At 38.7% G+C, this 24710-nt stretch overlaps 1 protein-coding gene across 1 annotated transcript in view; it reads right to left on the bottom strand.

The window, feature by feature from the left end:
• Positions 1-23488, bottom strand: part of CHIC2 (cysteine rich hydrophobic domain 2) — a 31049-nt gene extending 7561 nt beyond the window's left edge. The window contains exons 1-5 of the mRNA XM_035547825.2: positions 23173-23488; positions 16382-16436; positions 16117-16272; positions 2765-2821; positions 2539-2598 (exon numbers count right to left, since the gene is read on the bottom strand). Coding sequence (XP_035403718.1) covers positions 2539-2598; positions 2765-2821; positions 16117-16272; positions 16382-16436; positions 23173-23291 — 447 coding nt within the window. The 5' untranslated portion in view covers positions 23292-23488. The remainder of the gene's footprint in view (positions 1-2538; positions 2599-2764; positions 2822-16116; positions 16273-16381; positions 16437-23172) is intronic.
• Positions 23489-24710: the final 1222 nt, after the last annotated feature.

Genomic DNA, 24710 nt, shown 5'->3' with positions numbered 1-24710 from the left:
GGATTCAAAAATCAAGCTTATACTTCAAAAACTCATATAGAAAGGGATATCAACTACTGCAAATGCTGCATATCAAGTCAATCTGCAAGTAGTTAACAATAAACTTGACTAATGTTCCTAAATGATTATCCCTCAGGTCCCAGTTCAAGTTTTAACTACGTTTTGCAGAACTACATAGACTTGTTAGCATAAACTCAAGAATGCAAGTAGTTATCCTGGGTTTATATTTAAATAGAAATCTTAAAGAAAATGTTCACATGTACATTTTCACATCATATATTTTCTTTCTTTAGAGAGACATTCATAAGATTACCAAAACAGCAGCATGAGTGTATTAATAAAAATATTAATAAATAGAATTAAAAAATAAAGAAAATAATACTTTCATCTGGTAGCATAACTAAGGATTTTTTTATTTACTCATAACGGGAGCTTGAGTTTCTGCAAAGTTAAGAAAGAATTTTAAACATTTTTGATTGAAAAAGAACGTAACTTGGCTGCTTAGAGAATAAATGCTTCTATCTGTGATAGCATACTGAACATGAGAACAGAAAAAACGTTTTATTTCTGAGGCCAACACTTCTGAAATAACGAACACTGGAATCAAGTTTATAAGTCTATTTTTAGAGATACTCAGAAGTGGCTTGATGTTCAGCAGGGATGCAAACTGCTCAAAATCCACTGATCGCTGATACAAGTTGACCACTGGATGCTTCACAGCTACCAGCGCTTCTGATATTCAGGTAAGGTTTCAAAAAGGGAGCGAGAAGAAAAACTGGAAGTCTGTGTTTCTACCAAGGGAGTAAGGCCACCTTATATACAATTTAACATCTCTGGCAGTGGATGTAGAGCCTCAGGTGGACAAAGAACCATATTTTGCATACAGGGGCCTAATTGAAAGCACTTATTTTGAAAAAATTGAGGCTAAGAGTTTATTAATTAAAATTAAATCATGACTACAACATTAAGGGCAGTTTTAAAGAGACTAGCGAATTAGTTAACTGAAAATGAGGAAATGGTGTAGGGGAGTCTATTAAAAAAATTCTCATTAAATACATGCAGAGATTGCATATTAGATGTTTCACAAATTGAAAATAAAATCTTAGATCTTTACCCTGTAAAGCTGCACGTCCATGCTTACACAGTAGTAATGCAAATAGTTCAACTAATTTTAAATTGTATTTAACAGAATGAATGAGCCAAAGTATTTATAAACTACCATTGTATGTGGCTTTTTTTTTTTTTGAATCTGCAAAACATTGGATGTGACAATCTTCCTTTAGAAAAACACAATTTTCAGTGAGATAAAAAAAATCTTCATTTAGGTGAAGTTCAAATCTACTTTCCAAAGTTTGATTTATGCTGTTTGTAGTGTCTTATCATACATCTAAATTAACAAGTTTTGTTGAAAAGGTGTTACAAAGTGGCTACTTACTCAGTGAGCTGAATAGAGCTATTCTGTATAAAAAGGCATTTAAAATTTTTTTATGTTTCAGGCTAGAATTAAGAACTAATGCAGAAACAGAAAAAAACAAGGAAAGGCTAAAAGGAAAGGCTAAAAGGAAAAGATCATTTTAATATAATTTCCTACTACTTAATCAGTTTTTAAATCAATTTTACATGCATGATACCTTTGTTGTTTCAAAGAATAGACAACTTTTCATACAATGAAAAATCACAGATAAGTTAGAACTAATATAGCAGATATTTCTCAAAGATTAGTCTTTATTTTTACAAAGTTAACCCTTCCTGTCTCCTACTTCCTGGACGGTTTGCAAAAATTCTGCAAATTCTAATGTTTCTTACACTTCAGCAGCTTAAATTCATCCTATTTAGCACCCTCTGTCTACGTCCAAGAGATTTTCAAAATGGAAACATAAACAGCACCAAAAACAGAGCGAGAAGGTTGCCAGCTAAACAAACTCAAATCCCACACTGGACATCATTCATTTTAAACTGTGTATAACTTCTCACTGGATGTTTCTATGAAGTGCTTATGGGGTCTCAGCCAAAGACTGGAGTTTTAATTTTAGAGTGACTTAAAAATATTTTAGTGACACCAATTTGATATAAAGATACTTTCAAGACAGTTGAGGTAAGGGGCAGTTAAAATCTAAAAAGGCTAAAGGTTTCTTAAGCTCCAACAGCTTAGTTGAAAGGTCTTCTTCCATACTTTTAGACTTGATTAGCATCATATAAAACAGCCATATCTGACTTGCTGCGTAACCAAAGTTGTGGTTATTCTTTATACAGCATCTAAAATTTCACACTCCATCAGCACATGTTCGAGCTATTTTATCTTGGCAATTAATTTATTATTTTTTAGAACACAGTGAAGCCTTGTTTTCAAGTCATTCATAACTTTATAAATCAGTCCTGCACATGAAACCATGCATCTGTGAACCGTAGAAAATCCTTGCACTCAGGCGATTAAGCTCCTGACACCTTTGCTGATTAATAATCATGAAAAGAATAAGATCAGAAGCAAAATAAATGATCATTTAATAGAGAAACTCACAAAACAGCCCTTTAACTTACATATTCCATCATGTTATTCGTTTCACATTTCCTTTTGCTTAGTCTCCAATGCAAGCACAGCTAGACAAGGAGGAAAGAAAAAGAAGAAAAATGAGCTGTATTTTATTGCAGCACACAGACTAGCCCATTTGTCCACCTTTCATATTTTTCGTTCAACAAAAGCATCTGTTTCCATACTGTGCAATTCAAACTCCAACAGTACGAAGCTGCTCCCTGCGGCACTCACCTTGTGGTATAACCTATTGTTTTCCCATTCTAATAACTTCTCAATCGATCTTCGTGTCTGGAAGACAAATGAGAAAGAATTTTACTCATGAGTGGTTTTAGAAAAACTTTGTTTTGCAGCTGCTTTTGTGTGAAAAGGAGAGAGGTACAGGACAGTGACTGAGTACAGGGTGGTCTGTAGTACTATCAAAACTTCCCTGGTATTAAACAGTAACCAGCGCAGAAAACAACTTTTCATGACACCCAAATAACTATCTTCAAAACAGTGTAGAAAAATCTAACCATTTTGGAACAAAAACTTTTCCCATATATGTTTTTATAGCAGCTACGGGTTCAAAACCTATTACAGAAACTTTAAAGTGATCCAAGTATAAATGCAGGAACGCTGCTCCCTAGTACCCGTGGTCTCAATACACTGCTTCTTACAAGGTTGGTATTTGAACCGGCAAATATTACAACCAGCATTTTGCAATGCCCTATGTCAAGTACAGATATGCAATAGTCTATTTGAGAAAAGAAAAAAAAAGTTACATTTATATCCAGATTCTAGAGAGCAAATAACCAATCGCAGAAAGTTATGGTAACTTGCACAAATTTAACTTACAAAATCTAGGATTTGTATAAAGAGCAAACCCTGTATTTAGGAGCCTCAAGCCAAGTTTTACTGCCTGTCTTTACCACACTTGACACTTCAGATAGAGGATTCTGAAATCTGTTCCTTCACAGCTTTAAGACTACACACGCCAGCATTAAAAGACTTTCTGTGCTGTAAAGTTTCACAGCATTTTGAATATAGTTATTCAGTTATATTTACATTTGAGAAATACATTCTGACATTTATGGTCATTTGACTGCCAGAATATATACTGCTTAGCTCTAAATGGGATTTGCTACTGACTATGAATAAATAGAGGATAATTCATGGTGCCAGGTGTTAAGATGAGACCAACAGAGCTGCAGGTGCAAAAGGACGGAGCAATGACAAGGATCAAATACAACTTTGTGCAGCTGCAGCTTCCTTACAAGGCACAGAGGGGTGAGGGGAAGGGATGAGAAAGCATCTTGCTGTTATTACTACAAAATACAAGTACTGTAAATGAACCTTAACAAATCAAACTAAATGCCGGCCCAGCAAACAAGGACATCTGAACTAAATAAAAATTGGACAACAAATTATTCTTTTCCCATCAAATACTAACATTTTGCTTTTAAAACTCCAGTTAGCCTCCGGTGCAATATTGCAGTAGCTGTGGGGAAACGCATCTAAGCATGCACTGCGGTCACATGATTAAAAATTAGATCATGGCTATCTATAAATAATCACTATGCTGAATTTTTATTACGCTGTATTTTAAAAAGCATAAGTCAAGGAATTATCCAGAGGTGGACGTGCCAATGACTAATTTATCACTTCAGTTCGGAATTGAGTATTTTGAGGGTTATTGTTATTATTATGTTTTTAAAGACGGTGCCCTTTAACAATAATCAGCAGACCTCACTTGTTTCTTTGTAAAGATAGCCTTTTAGAGTCTGCTCTCCTTTTAAATGAAAATAGGGCAGCAGTTATGGTCACACTTTTGTTAATTTAGTTGCCAGTCAGCTCCAAATCAAAAGAAAATAAGGCTGCAGAGTGTAATTAACATTCAGTTCAGTCGTTTTGTCCCTTGTCTAGCCCCCAAGCTTTGTTAAAATTGCCATCTGAATGCTGAAGGCTGTAGGGAAATCGATTTGATTCTAATCGCACCATGAAAAGAACATGATCTAACTGCTTTCAGCCCTCCGTAAATCTGTACTAGGTCTTTAGCACAATGCAACTTCCAATTTAAAAAGCACTGAATGTCTCGTCAATGACTTTGTGAAGAAAAAAGAACAAGGAGCAGACATAAAAATTCCAATAGTTGTTTAAGCATTAAAGTTCATTTGCATCACAGCAAACCTGAAAAGGGCTGACCTCTCAAACCGCCTCTCAGGTCTATGAAGTTGTAGCCTTGACAAGCTCACATTGACAGAGCTCATTGACTCTGAAAGGCTACTCTATCAATGGTGAAAAATGGCAATAGGTTCTACTCTGAGCAGGCATCTGCCTGCCCACCCGCTGCTAAACCAATGGCAAAACCGATTCAAAACCTGAATCTACCTTGTAATCTTCCTTTCCAGGACCTTTTAATAATAGATTAAGATCACTATACAATTTAATTTCATTGTTTGCCCAAGGGAGTGTGAAAAACATCTAAGCTTTTCAAATTCCAATAAAATTACACATATATTACAATACATACACATAAATAAGAAATTGATAGGTAGTTATGCAGTATTAATTGGTTTATTTAAACAAGAAGCCAGTTTAAAGTCATTTGACTAGCATTAGATAAAAACACAGGCAGCCTCGCGACCACGATTATTTACATTCCCAAAACCTTACGTCCAACCCCCCTCCTGTAGCGTAACTTGGGATATTCGGCCTTAAAATCGGGCCATATTATCCATAAACTAAAGCGTTAATGAAAATAGGTCTGTAAAATATTTCTGTGAACCTCAGAGTTTAGAATAAAAAGAAATGAATTAAACAGCATCCCACAATTCACTATAGTAAGTTTTCTTCCTACTTGACAGGTGAAAAAAAGCTCTTGCACGTGCAGCTTAATTAATCACTGCTCTTGACATCTCAATGATTTACAGTGAGGAGCAGGTGAGGATATACAAAACCAGAAAGGAACACTTGATCTGAGTGTAGCATTTCCAGCACACTAGGATGACAAGCTTATATATTCTATCAATGGCATACAGAAAAACCTATACAGCAAATTATTTGTTAGCCACAACAAAAGCACAAATTAAGTGGAAGAGAGACTTGCTTATTAGGAAGATTTAATACTAACCAGCTTTTACATTTTTCTTTTCTTAAAAAACTCACACCAATATTTGAACAAAGCTGAAACTGCAATTCAAGTATACTTTTTAGCATACTAATGATAAAGAAGTATGCTTTGTAACATACTCTGTAAAAAAGCAGATAGTATTTAATGTTACCTACATGATTTTGTGAAATAGGCCTCTTCTAGATGCAATCTTTAATGAAAGATTTCTGTAAAATGTCTGATTCTTTTGAGATGTTCATGTATGACAGCCTCTTCTTGAAAAACTGGACTACCAAAAAAGCCCAACTCAAAATACATGTTTACCAATTCCTGTTGCTCCCAATTAAAAAAAAAAAAGTTTTGCCCTTAAAGACAAAATACACTAGGAAAACTAAGAACTTTTAATGGAGAAATAAGGCAGTAACAAATAAAGTGTTACCTGTATTATCAACTGCAAGATCTTTCTCTTATGTCTTTGTAGTGTCTAGAGAAGTTAGGTTGCAGTTCCAGATGCAGTTGTGATCTGGACTGGGAGGTTGTGCAGCCACAAGGCCCCTTCCTGCGGTGCCTGACCTGGAACGCGCACGCTGCACCGAACGGTACTAGTGAATGGGCCAAAGCTCCCTGAACTCCTGCCGTAAATCAGTGAGTGACTGGACAATATTAAACAAAAGGTCCTACGTGACATCCAAAATGGTGCTAATTTGAGTACCTCCTTTGCCTTATTTAAGTGGGGAAACAACATGTAAAGTAACAAGACAACTCATCGCTATCAATTTTATTCATACTTGTCTGGGAACAACAGAAAAATCTCTATGTGTATTTGATCTTTGACTCACATCTGAAAAACCTCTGGAATTATGCAAATGTAGTACTACAGTAGTTCAATAAACCATACACGGAAGTTTTCAAATTATTTTATAAAAACTTTACCACAATGAAGTATTAATAATTTTGAATACCACCTTGAAAAAATACACCTCATGCTCAAATTTCAAAATAAAAGGATATCAATTTAAGGAGATTTCTGTTAATTGTCATACAGCCTGAAGTTGTATTGTACCTCATGTAAGAAAAGCTGAGGATCCTGTCAGAACTCTGAACTACACCATCACCTTTCACTCAAAGGAAAAAAAGGATGGAAGTAGGAATCTGCTTATTCTGCAAGCGAAGACAGACTGGTCTACAAAATTAATACCCAAGCAATCTAGTTATCACTCCTAATAACGAACGAAAAGGTTAGAAGATAACCAAGTCACACAACCGTATTCTCACTTTCAACAAGCCAGAACATTCTTCAAATCACCTCTCTTGTAATCAAATGCTTTCAGAGATTTAATTCTTTCACTGAGTTTGAAAAAATGCACTTGAATCAAAAGTGTGGGTATATAGTTGACACTGATGCAACATCAAGTATCGATGAACCATATTTGGTTCATTCTGGAGCAGAAGCAACTGGAGCAGAAGCAACTAGAGACATCACTTTGACCTCGGGGAACTTCCCCTTCTAAAAGACAGCCCTGAGGATATTGTCCCAAATCCGAACGTGATCCACAAGCTAACCTAATTTGTATGGTTGCTGTTCTCAACCCTGAGCAGGTACCTAATGGACAGACAAATTCAAAGTTTAATTAATAAAATCAGATCAACATCTTTCTGAAAGGGCCTCTTGTACCACATTGGAGTTACTCAGCGAAGAAAAGAGAAGGCTCCAGGGAGACCTAACAGCAGCCTTCCTGTACTTAAAGAGGTCTACAGAAAAGATGGGGAGGGACTCTTTAACCTGGAGCGTAGCAATAGGACAAGGGGTAAGCTCAAAAAGTTTTAAGCTAAAAGAGGGTAGATTTAGATTAGATATAGGGAAGAAATTCTTCACTATGAATGCAGTGAGGCGCTGGAACAGGTTGCCCAGAGAAGCTGTGGATGCCCCATCCCTGGAGGTGTTCAAGGCCAGGTTGGATGGGGCTTTGGGCAACCTGGTCTAGTAGGAGGCATTCCTGACTGTGGCCAGGGAGTTGGAAATAGGTGGTCTTTAATTCCAACCCAAACCATCCTGTGATTGTCTGCTGATATAAAGAGGACAAACAGTGTTATTTGACGTTATTACATGTAATGGTTTTGAAAAGCTAAGCCAAAAACCTAATACATATTCCTCAGAGACTCTGATTACCTTGATTCCCAAACTCTAAGACTGTTTAAGAAAGCACTAAATCATGAAAGATGTAGAGAAAGAACGTACGTAGAATCTGTCTATTATCCAGAAGACCAATAGAGAACATACATCTCATTATTACAATGCATCATTGGTCCATTGGTGCCATTGCTTTTGTAATGTACTGATGGATTTTTTGGTACAATGTACTGATAGTTACTGAATGAACATTATCTAAATTCATGGCACAGAATGAGCAGTTACCAAGTCAGCTCACATCAGCAGCAGCGCAATGAACTGTTTCTAAAGCTCCATTAGCATCCACAATTTGGTCTGCAAGAAACATGGTAGAGAGGGAAATTGTCAAGGAAAGCTCCTAAAAGTTGACTGATAGAGTCTTATATAAATTTCCTCTCAAATACAGACAATCCAAAAGACTCAAGATGCTAAGGCCAAGAGATATTTTAGTTATGTCATAAGAGTTAGGTCACCAAACAAGTATAGCTAGCTATCTTGTCATAAAATGACAGTAACTAGAGCCAACTGTTCTGGACACTCCCTGCCATGGAGTAGCCTTGTAGTGGAAATGGTCTTGACCTTTACAAAGTTAGCATACTTCCCTTGAGATGGCCTGGGTTGTACAAAAACACTTTTCATGGGCAGATACATGTCGATTTGATCTCTCAGGCATCAAGATCTTAACTAATGTTGTTAACCTGAACTTCAATTGATAAATGAAGACTATTAACTCTTTTGTTTAGGATGAAATTCCAGCTCTAAATCTGTCAATTATAAGGGAACAACTGGGCATGACAATGAAAGGTGTTCACCTCCTGCTGGAGAACAGTCTCACAAAGGGCCACAGAAAATGAACATGGAAGATTGAGTAGACCATAGCAGAAATGAAAAAAGAACTGTATGTCTACCAAGAAACTCATCTGGTATAGTCTACTGTGGGAAGTTGTAAACTGAACGCAGATGAAAATTCTGCCTCCATCCCCATCTTTAAAGTTACAAAGATGTTAGTTTGGATCGCTGTCATTTATTTCCAAAGTATCTAGTAGAATGCTATGGAATATAGTTCAAGGCCAATGTAGGTAGAAAAACTAAAGAAACTCAGGTTACGTCCGTATTAGAAAATGTAACTGTGCCCAGAAATATTCCTATTCACTTGAAACCAGCTGGCAGGGAAGAGCTTACATCTTTATTATAAAGTTTTCCTAACTTCCAAACCACCCACAGTGCCTGCAACATTCTGATAATGCCTAGGAATTGTTATACATACAATACAGGACCAACACTTGCCATGGACCTTCCTCATAGTACAAATTATAAGGTTGCAATTCCTAGGAACAATCCCAGGTTTCATTTATCAATAGGAAGCATTTGATTGCTGCTGTTAGGAATATCTAAGGGCAGGGGCCAAGAATGGAAGAGAAGCTTCATGAAAGGCAGCACAAGGTAGTGAACTAACTTTAGAAAGCCTCACAAAATCCAGCACTTTACTAGTGTGCATGCTGAAGAGGATGATCCCCTCTGAAAGGAACTGCTTCTAGTGTCCTGCCTGTCTAGGGCCTAACCACAAGAATCCCAGGCATGCTGATCCCATAGCTCATTAACCAAATTGAAAAAAATGAATCTGTCTACTCTAAAAAAAAAATCCATCACTATCATCATTGCTGTTCCAAATGTCAGCAGATTTGTTCCAAATTTCAAAAATTATTTTTATGGGGAACAAAATGAACAGTAAATAGTAACTTTCCACGTACATTTGGTACAGTAGAAAACTTACGGTCTCCTGAAGTCTTTTCTTCTGTAGAAGAACTGCCTCCCTCACCCTCCCAATGCTTTCCTTAGCAACTTTGTCTCTTGAACTATTTACTCATGTTGTGTTCACTCATTTGGAATAAAAAGTTACCTTTTTTTATATGCAGTGTTTGAGTTACTAGGAGTGCTCCATTTATGCAGAAAATATCATTTTATCCTAGTTTGCTTCAATAAAGTGAAAAAGAGAACATAACCCAGTGCAAGGCCATTTTGAAGAAATGCAGAACAGGCACAGAAGTGTCACTACCTCATACTTAGACCATTTCTAGTTTCTTATTTTCAGTACCACAGTCTGTGAAGTTCAATGAAATGCTTCCGACTTAGTTTAACATAAGAATTTCAGATAATTATGGATTTTAATTCTTCCCTCGAGTGTCTGTTTATGCTCCCTTATTTGGCACCATCTACAAGTTGATGAGGACAGACCCCTACAAATGGCCCTTCCTAACCCAATTCCCAGGTTTGACAATCAGCTAGTTATTCTGAAAAAGCATGATAAGAATGGTCTGCCTTCACTACGTAAATTTCAGCCAGTTCATTATTGTTTATTCAGAAACATGTCAAACGACGCAAAAAGCAATACTAAAACCAAAATACACCACGATCTATGGCTCCCTCTATATACCTTAGCTATCACAATAGAAAAGGCTCTGTAGCATGGAAAGCATTATTTTGATAAATATTAAAATGCTAAGAGATTTCTCATTTATTAGATTTTAAATAGCATTTAGAATATTCACTCTGGAAACTAAAGATATATACTACATTTACAATTAACATGAAACTTATAATTAAGAACGCAGGAAATTACAAATTTAACTTCAGAATGCTTATTTTTGAAATATATATGTATTTATATTTGACCTATAAAGAAACAAACTAATATTTTGTGACTTACGTATACTAGTAAGTATTCCTCATGCCAAGCTTATTGCCCTACCCTCCAGATAAGTTTACAAATTAAAAGACATAGCAGAACTATTTGCTCCCACACCTTGTTACCCACCAACTCACTATTCCACCCTTCAGGAAAGCACATGAAAACCCTTTATGGGGTGCTCTGAGGTAAATAAAACCTCTGAAAAACAGAGGCAGAAAAAAAAAAATCATGGAGCTATACATGTGATGATTTTACATTTATTACGTTCTGCAAACGCTTTGCTCCTTTAAGTTCAGTATGAGGAGGATTTAGTGACTCTTTTGACTAGAATAATACTGAAGAACAGATTTTAATTATTTTTTTTTTTTACCATTTTCATTTCATAACCAATACTAGAAATGAGATGATTTTAAAAACTTGTGAACATAATTTGAAGACAATGGACAAGAATGTATATTTGATACATACAGACTACTTTAAGAAGTTTTACTAAGCTGATTAGACCCAATATAGACTTTGCATGTTTTCAAGTTAGGATAAATAAAATGTGTTTGTTTTTTTTGTTTGTTTGTTTGTTTTTTGTTTTTTAAACGCTTCCAAACTCAATTACAATGTAAGATTTCAGAACAGAGAAATAAAAAAAAAAAAGCCCCTTCAGTTTTATGTAATTGTCACACGGAGCTGTTTGGAAAAGTATTATCATATCAGAGCATTTCTACTGCCAAGTCCCTGGCAGAACAGAAAATTCTTCTTCAGTTTTGAAAATCAGTTAAATGTTTTCATAGCTGCAATAAACTGAGCTAATGTGCTTTAATATTACTATCAACCACAAATTCATTCTAGCTCCTCCACTGCATATTTAATTTAATCAACGCTTTGGAAGTTGTAATTAGCTTATGTTTATACAGCACTTTGAAGATGTAAACTGCTATGTAAGTGACAATTAATAATGGGGTTTAAGCAGTATTCATCAGCTTTGTGTGAATTCACAAATAAACAAGTAGTTCTTGAAAGTATTTGTTCAGATCACCCTTAAATATCTCATTCTACTCATTTTAAGAGACTTCCTATGCACCTTCCAAACCACATAATTTACATGTAGAATTGCAGTACCTCCAGATTTCTTAAAAGCTAGCATTCTATCACAGCTTTCATTGTTACTGCTTCTGTTGAAATTATTTATCCCATTTACACATCAGGAACTACAGCACTTAGTTAATACTGAAAATGAGCGTCAGTTCATTTGAAATAGTGGCTTCAAATGGGCACCTCAGCCTGTAGTGCTTTTTGAATTATAATTCACTATGTCATTCTTTTTATTTAAAGAACAAAAACTTAAAGACTTAATGTCCATTTGTACAATCTGGAACTTGTCCCAGAAAGGATGGTACAATCTGAGTATAACTGCTGAAGATCATTGACAATCTAGATCTGCAAATGAGGGACCGCATTTCCTGTAATTTCCTTGCAGCTTTTACTCATCTAAATCCAATCAAGACCACATAAAAGGAAAGAGGCAGTCAGATATTCAATCAAACATTTATTCTACTGGTGAGGAGTACCAGGCTTTTTCTCCGATACCTCAATGCAAAAGAAGAAAAGAAACAATACCATACAAAGACTTCCAATACTAGCATTGAACAAAGCAATGAGAAGAAAAATACAGCCAGGGGAAAGCGTTTGTTGCATGGAAATGCATTAAAGTGATATAATTAACAGTCAAGCTTACAAATGTCTGTGATTTAATAAATTTATATTTTGAAGCAGCTGCTGAATTAAGGAGACAAAACTCATAACTTATTTTTCACCACACAATAAATGGATTCTCATTATATGGACAATCATTGAAAGTGTGTACTTTCAAAAGTCATTTACACTTGTGATAGCATTCCTATATTTGAATTCAAAGAGTTAATGAAAGTAGTAAACATACCAGAGAGAAATTAAGATAATTATTCAAATTTTAAAAACTTTGAAACTGTAGTATTCATTCTGTCTATGTGAACCTTAAAAAAAGTGTTTCTCTGAAGAAGAGAAGACCTGAAAAGAGTAACACAAATTTAAGAGTATGGCAGACTGATTCAGCCTTATGAAAAGATACATTTCTTAGTTGGTCATTCTGTGAAAAATTACCCCTCTGTATTAAAATAAGCAATTTTATAGTTGAAACTGATATTTCATTTATTAAAATCTTAAGCCTGAGGAAAAACTCCCACTTGTTACCTCACTGTGTGTGCAATTCAACAGAACAACTGGGTTAGTCTTCTACTTATGTAGAAAACCTTTTGCAATTAGGAATTGCCAGCAATAGAAGCCATCTGAAGGGCCAAGATGAAGCTGGTGTATTTATCTTGAGTGATTAAGACAAGCTCTGCAAGTTCTACATAAATTTCATTTCTACGTGTGAACATACTCCTACCCTGTATCACTAGGAAAGAATCTGTTATACCTAAAAGAAGGGAAGAAACAGGCACATGTCAACCTGGATCCCTGGTTTTCTCAAGAAGTAGACACTGGCTGCTGTGGCTACACCTATGGCTGGCTGGAATCATGCCAATGAACGGAGATCTGAAGAAGTCAAAGTATGGAAGATCAATTTAAGCAATAGAACTTTCTTCCAAGACACAGCAAAGTCAGAGACAAGCAGTACAAGAGTTCAAACGTTATTACTTTGTACTACATACATTCGTCTGCTGTGTATAAACAGAACTGTGGCACTAGCAGAACGGTCCATGGATTGAAGGTTTTTTTTAGGGGAAGAATATGAAATTGCCTGTTTTCAGTTTTGCTGGAATCTAATGATTAGTTCACCGATGATGAACCTAGATGAACCAGGTTGTATTTACCATTGCTGTCAATTTATTGTGCAGCTTCAGGTAACTCACACCAAGCAGTCTTACTTTCTCCACTTCTGGAGAAAAAAAAGATAGGGTCATCTGCACTTGTCACAGCACTTTGACACAAACTGATGGGAAGTCCTGCATAAAAGAAAAATCTTTTTTGGACACGAGTCAGTACTGATATCTTAAGGGGTACAAAACCTGTAATTCCATGTACAAGGAATTTAAAGGATTAAAATCTTTCTGCTTGCTTGATCTGGTTCTACCAAGGTATAAAGTTGAATCCACACACACCTATTCAAGCAACACAAGAAGCAGTAACTTTTCACTGCTTTTCCATGAGTAGTAGACCTGCCTAGAATGATTACAAATTCCTCTGCTTGTTTCTTGTACTAGAATTTGCAAATATGTCCTTGAAAATATTCTACAACTTTGCTCCTTATCTGCTCAACCTGGGGGGGGAATCTTTCCCAGCCAGATTTAGTATTAAGAGTTTAAATCTGGGAAAGCATTCTTGTCCCTTTCAATTTGTCTTTAAGAACAGAAGTCAATTCTTCTCTATATTATACCCTTCAGATGTCCAACTAACACCGAGTTCTGAGTTCTCTAACAGACAAGCCTGTAAGCAGACATCTATTTGTTGCATTGCTGTTACAGATAAATGATGTTGCCACAAGATCTAATTAACTTACAGAATTTTCATTCTGGGGCAGTAATCAAACTGCCAAAACACATGTACTTGGTGCCATCAAAAGGCTGTAGGCCATCCACAGTGATACAAGACGTTATGTTTAGGCAGCTGAGTCCCACCCATAATTTCACCGAGGCTCAATCTTGGAAGTCCAGCATGAGTCACCCAACCTTAAGTGCAGAAAAACGTGTGAAGTTCCTTAAACCATCTCCTCTGAACAGAGTATCCACGTATTTTTTCCAGATTTCCCTTTTGAAGAGAGCTTACCTTAACTCCTATCCCAAGCTAACTTCAACTGAAGCACTTCTCTGTTGCTTCACTAGGTTCCTATACAATACCTCCTTCCTCAGCTTCAAACTCTGCTTCCTAGCCCCAGATGCTACACGCCCTTGGCTTTTTTTTTTTTTTAATACATTGTTTAACAAAGTCAGAAAGTTGATAATTAGTGACTTTTAGTACCAGATTAAGAGGCATCAGGTCAGAAAATGAGGGCTTGAAGCTTCAGCCACCTCTTGCCAAAAGCAGATGATGTCACTTTGTATCACCATGTTACATCCTGCTACAACAGCACCTTATGTGAGAAAATGGATCAAACTAAAGAGCACCAGAAGCTTTCTCCTTTATAACTTAAAAATTTACAGCATCCATACAAACCTCTGTTTGTAATGAAGCCTGGAATGGAGAAAGTAGTCTTCTCTGCAAGCTAGTTAGGTCACCAACTTATCTGTTGATGCAATCAACAAATTCTGATTTCTTGCAGTAGACGTTCAGGATATAGAGTTAATGCTACAGGAAACCCACTAGTTCATGAGAGCTTGAAGATGTAAAACCACAGGCTTGATATAATTCATGTTGACAACAACTATATTTTTTTAATTGGATTCCAACATTACCAGCAGGCTATTTTGTATGCAATTAAAACTAGTCATAAGTAACCCCTCAGAGGGACTAATCATTAAGCTTTACACAAAGTTAGAGGAGAAAAGAAAAGTGTACAGGTTTTGTTCTGCTCTGATCATCCTTTTTTTTTTTTTTTTTTCCCAATACATCGGGATTTCAGGCCTCTACACACTGCTTTTGCAGCATCTAATGCTACCACCAATACTTTAGACTACAAAAGCAGCTTGCCCAACTTCTGGTTTTAGTAACGCCACCTGCTTGAGCACTCATGCATTTGTGCAGAGGCCCAGAACCGCAAATGCTTGATAAATATCGAGAAGATGAGCAAAGAAAATGTTAAGGCCATATTGCAGAAACGTATGGTCACTGTCAACTTTAGAACAGTTTGATCTACCAACTGTGTAAAATGAGGACTTTGATAAAGAAAAGCACAATGGTGTTCAATGTACTGTACAACAATTTGTAGTATAAAGGGATATTAAACAAAATAGAACAAACACAAGCCTTGCCACAAAATGGAGAGACTAACAGCACCAATAGTGAGGAGAGAATGGAGAGGCACAAAAACGTCTTGCAAAAAAGGCAAATTAGGACTAGCCAAAGAATTTTTACGTATGTAGAAATAGAAGAGATGAGAGGGTGGCCTAATTGTGTACTCTGGGGGAAGGGAGGTGAAAAAGCTGGCACATGCAAGGACCTTCTGTTCTAAGTAAGACACTTTCTAGTTGTTAATATAAGAAAAAAAACGTATTCATCTACATCTTGGAAGATAAAATAAATCACTATCTTAAAAAAAATATATTTTTTAAAGCACATGGCTATTTAGGCCACAGTGTAATTAGAAGCTCCTCACAACAAACCATCAATCACTGCCCAATTCTGATGATGCCAAACAGAGTACCGCAGAGAAGATGAAGCTATTAAAAAAGTACATTGAGAATTATTTCAATAACAGTACGTGCTGTACAGTACGTAGTTCTAGCAGAGACAGCAAAACTACCAGCCACTGAGTTGTAAGCTCAGCATTCTGACTGGTGCCTGTTTAAGTGGTATGACAGGCAACTGAGACCAAAATGTATGAAATCAAACCCATCTAAGCAAGGTCTAGCATACAGTTTTTAAAGTTGAAAAGAAACAAAAAACAAAGTGAGAACAACACCAATACAATTCTGACCATCGAAAATAAAAAGAATAGTTCAACTTACTCTTTTACTGAGGCAGATAACTGGCCACATACTACAACCTAAAGTGCAGCAGCAGCAAAGGCATCCACAAAGTAGCCATCGTACATTAACTGGAAGATTCTTCTTAAGACAACTGTTAACTCTACTGATGCTGGCTTTAAATTCTTCGGGTGCAACCTACAGGAAAAAACAAACTACCTAGTACCACAGCAGCATGAGTTATTGAACTCTTGCTTTTTTAATAGCAAAAGTTTTAAATTCCAAATTTTTATTCACCAATACTCACCTTTCCAGTTAAAGATGAAGGAAATTCCGCTTCAAATTTGTTGCTTAGTCCAAACCTGTAAAAATAAAAATGAGAATCATACCAGAATCATAAATAAGATACAAACACCTGATGTGAATCCTGAGAGCATTATGAGAAGAAAATCAGTTCAAGGAAAAAATATTTGTTATTAAAAGTAATTGCTAAGATTATCCTAACAGACAAAAGTACACCACCATAAATAGTCTGAAAGCAATCCTGCCTATAAACTTTTAGAAATTCTGTTGATTCTTCTCCAAACTCAGCAAAACCTTTATAAGTGATAATATCAAATGTGAGAACTGGTAAGTAACTAAATAAAAGGGAGGCGAACTATGCCATGGCTTGGATCCCCCCACCCCACCCAGTATAGATATATCTTGAAGAAAAGCTCATTTAGCAGGCTCTTAACATTAGATAACTGTTCTAAACATAAAAAAGGGTTTGATACCAGCTTGCTTTTTCAGAAAAAAAAATACTATTAAGTATCAGAACGCTATACTACTTAACAAAACATGGTTTAAATTTTACTCTCCAAAAAAGCAGTACCAGTTGAGAATGGAAAGCTATAAAGTAATTTAAGATGGGCTAAAATTACTGACTATTCTGTGTTGCATAACATCCAGATTATAAGAGTTTCACCTTGTCTTCAAAAAAAAAAAAAAAGTCTGTTTTCTATCTCACGGTTCGCTGGCAGGATTTATGAATGAATGAATTTCAAAGAAAACCTGAATGCTTTCTGGCATCCAGTCTGGGGTATAGCTTCTACGAGCAAAGCCACTAATAAAAGTGGCTACTGATCTGGTAAATAGCACTCAGTGTAAAATTTAATTTGCAATTAATAACTTCCTGAATATAAACCAGAAAAGCAGTCTTACCATCAGATACTTCAAACCACCCAAATCAGAAATTAAACCGCTCGACTTGAATACCTGCAGCAAGATCCATCACACAACTCAGCTGTGTGCAGAAAACCTTACCTGATCTTTCAAAGTTGAAGATTTTAAAGAAGTAATTTGCTTTCAAAATACAATTATTGAGCAGCTAGGTATTCCCCAGGCAATCTTTTTCTTACTAAACTGAGTGCTCTGCGTGTCAACGGAGAACTTTGTCCAAGTCATCAAATGGTCAATGGGCAGTTAGGTGCTGTGCCAGTGGAGAGGCAACGCTGAAGGACCTCACAAAACCAACTGGCCAAAATCCAAGTGGCAGGTGAGCTTAAAGATAAATAAAAAGGTGCTGGGGAGAGGTGATCTAAACCATGCTTACATGATGCTTAAGTTAATTTGGCAGCTACAGATCTTGAAGGAGAGCTTTTATCGCCACTCATGATTAGCTTGATCCATCAGCTCGCTGATAGCAGCAGCCATCAGAAGTGGGAACAAAATACCAAGCACCACTAGGTCTGTGATTAAGAACAAGAGAGGGCATCATTTGGACCCTCTGAAGAACGCTCACGTACCCATGTGTTCAGTACTGGGTGCAGTACTGGCACCCACATTTCATGGGGGACTTGGTGGAGTTCAGAGAAAGCAGAAAGAAGGAAGCAAAGTATAATAAAGTGAATAAAGCAGTTGCCTTAAGAGGCCAAAATGCAGACAGTAACTTGGAAAAGAAAAGGCTGGGGGGGAAGGTATATGATCAAAGTACAAAGATTCAGGAAAGCAGTGAATAAGGTGAATGATTAACTGTTAATCACCAAATCCCCCAACAGAGAGCATTCACAAAACTAGTAGGAGATTGGTTTAAAACAGATAAAGGAAAGTGCTTCTTTAAACTCCAAGTAGCAAACTTCTGAGTTTGTTTCCACTTGAGATTATGGAGGCAGACTGCACCAACAGATTTTAAGAGAAGTTAAGCAAGTTCCCAGACAGACAGACACTAAAACGAAAGACAATGTTGAAGTGCACATCATCCCTACACAGCTGCAGATGCCAGAGGCTACTCAGAGAACAGACATCAGGAACAGCTAAGCTAGACTTGCAATCAACCTCAAGGTAGCAAAGTCTGCTGCCAGAGTTTGCAAGAGTGTATTGTGCTGGAAGATGCTTTACCAATTTTATGCCTAGATAATTTCTACATATGTTCTTCAGGAAAAGTTAAAAAAGTCATCTTCCTGCTGCTGACTGCAGACCATACCTTACTTACACAGAAATTAACTGGCATATTAGAGTATTCATAACTAGGATGGTAGCTCTGCAATTCCTACACACCCCTCAAAACAAAGCAACAAGTGAAAATCGTTAACCAGAGAAATACGTGGCAAGGTTGCCAGCTCATCTCAGAATAAAAAGAACAAAACCCAAACAAACACCCACATGCTTATTGTAAACACACCTCCACCACTGAAAACCCTGTTGAATATTCCATGACAGGAAGACAGCCCACCTTTCTCCAAAATCCTGAGTGAAACCGAGTGCCCAACCAAAAGTTATGTAAATGTCAGCAAGAAGTGTCATGCCCTATCAGTTAAGCTACTTAAAACTGCCAGTATGCTGCAGCGGAAACCAGGGCCTGAAAAAATCCCTTGGATCCACACATACCTCAAACAGCCAAGCCTGGTAACACCACTCTACTACATAATTCATGAAATCAACACCAGAGACAGATTCTCTCTAAACAGACTTATCTTCAAAGAATGAATCACAAAATGATCTTCATATACTTGACGCTTCAGCATCCAGAAGAGATTTACTATGAATAATGGAATTAAATATAAACATGAATGATAGGGGAGTGGCCAACTGTAAGAATAATTCAGTCCAAAGCAACTCTTGGCCCACAAACTGAAATGAAGCTGAGCCCCAGACCAAGAGATGAGACAGAATTTCAGCTGGTCCTCTGCCTGCAATGCTGAGGAAGCCCTTTACCCTGAGGCATAAGCAGGGAAGGCAAAGGCCCAGGAAGTCTCCCTGCTCTCAGTTAAGTCTCAGAAGGACATAATTGCAGTCTCATGCTGAGGTCTGGCTGGGAAATCAGCAGAACAGAAACAAGGCTTTTGTGTGAATGTGTGATCCAAAAGAATTTAGAAGCTGACAGCTTCATCAAATACAAGCAAATACGGATGAAGGTCACAGAAGATATACCTGACAAAGACAGCCCAACTAAAAAGCTCTGGAGTAAGAGTTATCTGAGACTTTTTGTCTTGTTTTTAATAAAAGCATACCAGAATTTAGCGTGGACAAAATATTTTCCCCAGTCTCCTGTTTGGAAATAGTCACATTGTTTCAGTAAAGTTCTATGAACTCACTGAATCAGATTTCTAGCACAGAAACTTCTGACCAATACAGTCACGATTCAGTGACGTTATAAGCCTAAAACTAATATGGAGACTTAGACTCCATTTTTGAGGCTTGTGGCAGTGTTTAATACATGGTGGGGCTGCTAAACCAAAACATCAAAGCTAACCAGCTACCACCATCATCCCCAGCTTTCCATTTTACAGTTTCATTACCATATGTGGGTGGTAACAAAGTATGACTCCATACTTCAAATGCTTTGGTAAGTAAATGATACGATCCCAACGTTAATCACTCGACTGCATGCTGTAATTTGGAAATTAAAATATTAGAAACTTCGTGCAACACTAATACAGTTTCAGTGTAAAGATACAGCCGCTCCGGAAAAAGCAACAGAAAGCGTGTTAAAAATCAAACGCTTGAAATCAATATTTTGGAGCTGCATTTCCTCACAGCTGTCCTCACATAGCACCAAATTTCTATAGTACAAGGCACCATCCCCAGTGAGGCATACATTTCTCTACACCTCTCCTCATTTCACACAATGTCCTAAGCAGATCCATGCTCACCTCATACAAGAGTACTTCCTTAAACCTTCCTGGAACCTAAAAAAGTGTTTCTCGAACATGTCTCTGCTTGAAAGGTTCAGCTGAGTTCCTGCCCTTGTGAACAGTGGAGGGAACAAAGCAGTGAGATGTGGAATCTTCAAAGGATAAAAGATTACAGCATAGGACTGAGCCTACCTCCAACCTTTTCACAGGCTGCAGCTCTTATCTTCCTGACACATGAAACTGATAGACGTTATCTTCTTCCTCTGTCATCTGTCGTGAGGACAGTAAACCATTTTTCTATTGTTCTCACCTACACTCCTTAGTTCCACACGTTCACAACTCTTACAAAATAAACACATATTCCACAAGTCTTAACTCTCCCATCCGTAATTCTTACATAGCCCTCTTTTCACTCACATCTCCTCGATACAGGGTAACACGCAAAAACACACAGGCAGACCTGAAGTTCATATTAAAGAAAGTTACTTGGGTGAAAAAGTGTATTTTGTGAGGGCTTTTCCCCTCCTGCTCCCAAGACCTACCGTGCATCAACACACGATACACTAGGACAATAAACATCACAGGAAGGTGTTCACCAGCACATCACAACACCTCTCTGTCAGTCTGGCACCGCAAAAGGCTACCAAACCCAATTTTACTAGCCAATACAGCCTGGAATAAGGCACATGTGTCTTATAAGGCACTGGTCAACAAACCGGGAAGCCCAGGAAAAGAGTCACTGAAAAACACAATCAGGCAAATACAAACAGTCTCTGTGATTTCAAAGTCATCATGTACCTTTCCTTCCACCCTAACAATATTTTAGAAAAAAAGTATGAAATACCTTGGATTTTCAATTCAGTTAAGTAACATAAGTTCTATATTTTCCCAACTTCCAAGCGTCTTGCCACTATAAGAGATCACCTCAAGTAATCGAGGACCAACTCAAATACTAATCCTGAGCAGCAAACTATCTAAACCCTGCTGGTGTGAAAATGGCTTACCTGAATATTGAAAAAAAACAATGATTAAAAAAAAAAAAAAAGAGGCTTTATAATTGTGTGCAGCAGGCTCCAAATAGTGAGTTTAAGACAACTCTGTGCCAAATAAAAACCCCAAACCCTGGAAAAGCAAGGCATTCATGCATTTTGTTTGGATAATATTTACCTTAATTCTTTTGATTGGTTTTAACTACTCAGCTTAGAAAGGACTCTCATACATTTCCACTGTCTGTTGGATGAAATCAAGTAATAGTAAATGCCTTTCTGGCATTAATCTGTAGTCATGGAAATGACATGTTTCAAACTCAACATTATGATTTCTATACAAGATCAGGGAGGATATGACAGGAAACTATGAAAGTAGAGCTTTTGTTTAAATATACACACGGCAGAAACAGACAGCAACTCTCTAAACAGCAGAGATGAGATCAATACAGTAATTGCTTTACTTTACTGATAATTTTTGCCAAGCCTTTGAGATATATCCATGCTTTTATACGAGGCAAGACAGATTAATTATATACATACAGCTTGACCCATTCCTTAAATTCCCCGAGAGCATCCTGACAGTGATCTAACTTTTAATAATACGTTTCTCAATCATTAACAAAAATCTTATAGGCTGTACAAAGGTAAAAGTGGCTGATCCTATTCAGTGTCCACACCCAACATGACAAAGTAGATCCAATTGCCTAATTTTGGAGGTGTATGTTCACATTTAATTACTCACCTAAAACCTATAAAACTAATATTTTGAGGAAAATCTTAATGTTCTAATGAGGTAGGGAATATTAATAAACAATTAATGAAGCAACTATCTGTCAGCCACAAAGGCCGTGCTAATCACGGGCACGGTATGCAGGCTTCCTCACGGTTCCATTAACGGGCCTCGATCTTGTCTTGCACAACTTGCCTTTGAGTACGAAGAAGAAACCAGCGTTTGCCTCCGTTTCCGTTCTTGATACCCTTTTTGCATTTGTCAATAAGGCGACTGTCTGTGTTCTTGACCTGCTCACCAGAAACACCGTAAGGCTTCCAGAGTGTTTTCACAGAAGCCAAACAGCCACTGGATGATAGCAACTTTTTGATCACAACAAACCGGATCGCAGAGTCACACGCTGAATACTTCTGAGGTGACATTTCTGTTCCCTCATCTGGCCTTCACGGCCTCCCGTCCACTCCACATCCTTTCAAGCCTCCAAACCTCTCCACCACGTCTTATTTCCTGTTTATAACCAGCCTGCAAACTGCACCGCCTCACTGTCAGCGTTTCATAACATCGACCAATTATCAAAGCAGCGATGTATCAGAGTGCCACCAAACTGTCCTGAACTTAAACCTGGATTTCTGGACAGGTCCATATCTGAAAATCAGTAGAGTTAGTGGGAGTCAGGGCTGTAGGATATGATATCTTACACTTTTATGCTGCTGTTGCGAGCCTGGTCCCCTAAACAGTGAAAAAATATATGTATTTGTGTATAAATATATACACTTATACATATTTGTTGATGTTCATATATACGCAGATGTCTGTGTGAAAGTTTGCACTGCAGCACTTTGTCTCCAGACAGGTATTTCAGCATCTGAAGGAGTACATCATAAGTGGAAGCACCACACTTCAGCAGAGCGAGCATGACCGAGGGAAAGAAACCCCGATCTGTTAAATTATTGAGAAGCACCACAGCAACCCGTGGTGTTGGATCCTCAGCGCGACTCCGCTCACTCGCAAAACAAAACCTTCCCGTGGCAAACACAGCGCGACGACACGCGTTAATCGCGACTCGCCGTGCTTCCAGGTGCACCTCACGGACTGCTCACCCTCCTCGGCATCCCGTGTGGGATGGCACCGGAGGCACGAAGCGCCCTGAGGACGGGGGGCCCCCACCTGCTGCACGCCCGCCCTCTTCCTCCCCATCCTCCTCCTCCTCCTCCTCTTCCTCCTCGTCCCCCCCCGGCCCGTCCCCGCCGCCCGCGGCCCTTACACGGTGACATGCCCGGAGCCGCGCACCACCACCGGGTCGGGCGAGTACTTGAGGAGCTGCTCCTCCAGCGCCCGCTCCTCGTCCTCCTCCTCCTCGTAGATCTCGTCGAAGTCCGCCATGGCCGGGCCCCGCCGGGGACGCTGCGAGGGGACGGGGCTTCGCCGAGGGGCCGGTGGCCGAAAGGGAGGAAGGGACGGGGGGGGGGGGGAACAGGGGAAGGGAGCGAGGGGAGGGGGGCGGCGGGGAGCCCCGGGGCGGGCGGCGGAGGGGCCGCGGCGGGGCGGCGGCGGCGGCGGCCGGGCCCGAGGAAGCGCCCGTCACCCTCCGCGGGGGGCGGGGCCAGGGGCGGTGCAGGAACAACAACAACAACATCCGGCCATAGGGCCCCGCCCGCCGCTGCGAGGGGGCGGGCGGGCAGTGGAGGGTGGGCGGTGTGTGAGGGAGGAGTAGGTTCGCTCTGCGGCTGGGTCTGGGGGGGTGTCCCTGTCCTATTTTTGGTCCCTTTTGGGGGATTTCACGGAAGCAGGGAGGGCTGGTTTTAGCCGAGGGGTGCCTAATGGGGTTTTCGGCTCGGTTGAAGGGGCTGTGAGAGCAGCCCGATGGGGTGAGGGCTGGCAAATGGTGTGGGTCTGCCCCTGGTGCCAGCCCTCTGGTAGGCTTCCAGTCTTCCCCTCACAGAGCTAGGTTCTGGGGGAGCAGTCCCTGTCAGGAATATTGCAACACCAAACCGGGGAATGTGCAGGAGCAGTCCCCTTCAGGCTCCTTTTCCACACCAGGGAGCTCTGAAAGTGAACAGGGCTCTCATTTCACCTTCAATTTTGGTGTTTCTCGTAACCAAAACTTACATTTTAGTTGGGAAATGCCTGCCAGCAAGCATTGTGTAGGCTCGTTGGCTGATTTGGTAACAGGAAGGCAGTGCTGGCATGGGATTGAGCAGTAGCAAGGTGACATTTTAAAAGGTAGAGGAAATCTATCATTGGACGGTGAGCTGGTGAATCATGTACTTGCAGAGGTGTTTAATGTATAGATATGGCACTTAAGGGGACATGGAAGACTTTTCAGGAGACAGTTTGGGTCCAAACCTGCTTTTCATGAGTGGGATGAGAACTCTACCTCCCCACTTTCTTTCCTCGGTTCTTTGCTCTGTATATCTTGATCACGACAGTCCCCTCGTCACATTACTTCACTGCTCGATCATTTTTCCTCTGAAACCTGCGGTTCTTTTTTTTCCTGTGCCGTTATTACAGTTTATGTACCCATCAGCTTGCTTTCTGAAAGACTACATTGCCACTTAATCTCCATTACTCATAAAGATGTTTGTGGTATATTTCTCAGGAATAAACTCTATACAAATATGTAATAGTGCCTACTATGTAAAACCAGGGTAGAAGCAGTATATTTGTGAGATGTTCTGTGACACTGTCTTTAAAGGAAAAAAATAGTATCTATCACTGTCACACTGGAAGGCTAAGTATTTCTGTGTCATGACCTACTTGTAATAGGTTTCATTTCCCAAATAACGAAATTCTGCAGAATAA

The sequence above is a fragment of the Cygnus atratus genome, chromosome 4 (assembly GCF_013377495.2).
Source record: "Cygnus atratus isolate AKBS03 ecotype Queensland, Australia chromosome 4, CAtr_DNAZoo_HiC_assembly, whole genome shotgun sequence".
Lineage (NCBI taxonomy): Eukaryota > Metazoa > Chordata > Aves > Anseriformes > Anatidae > Cygnus > Cygnus atratus.
This window is presented reverse-complemented; position numbering and strand designations above follow the sequence as displayed.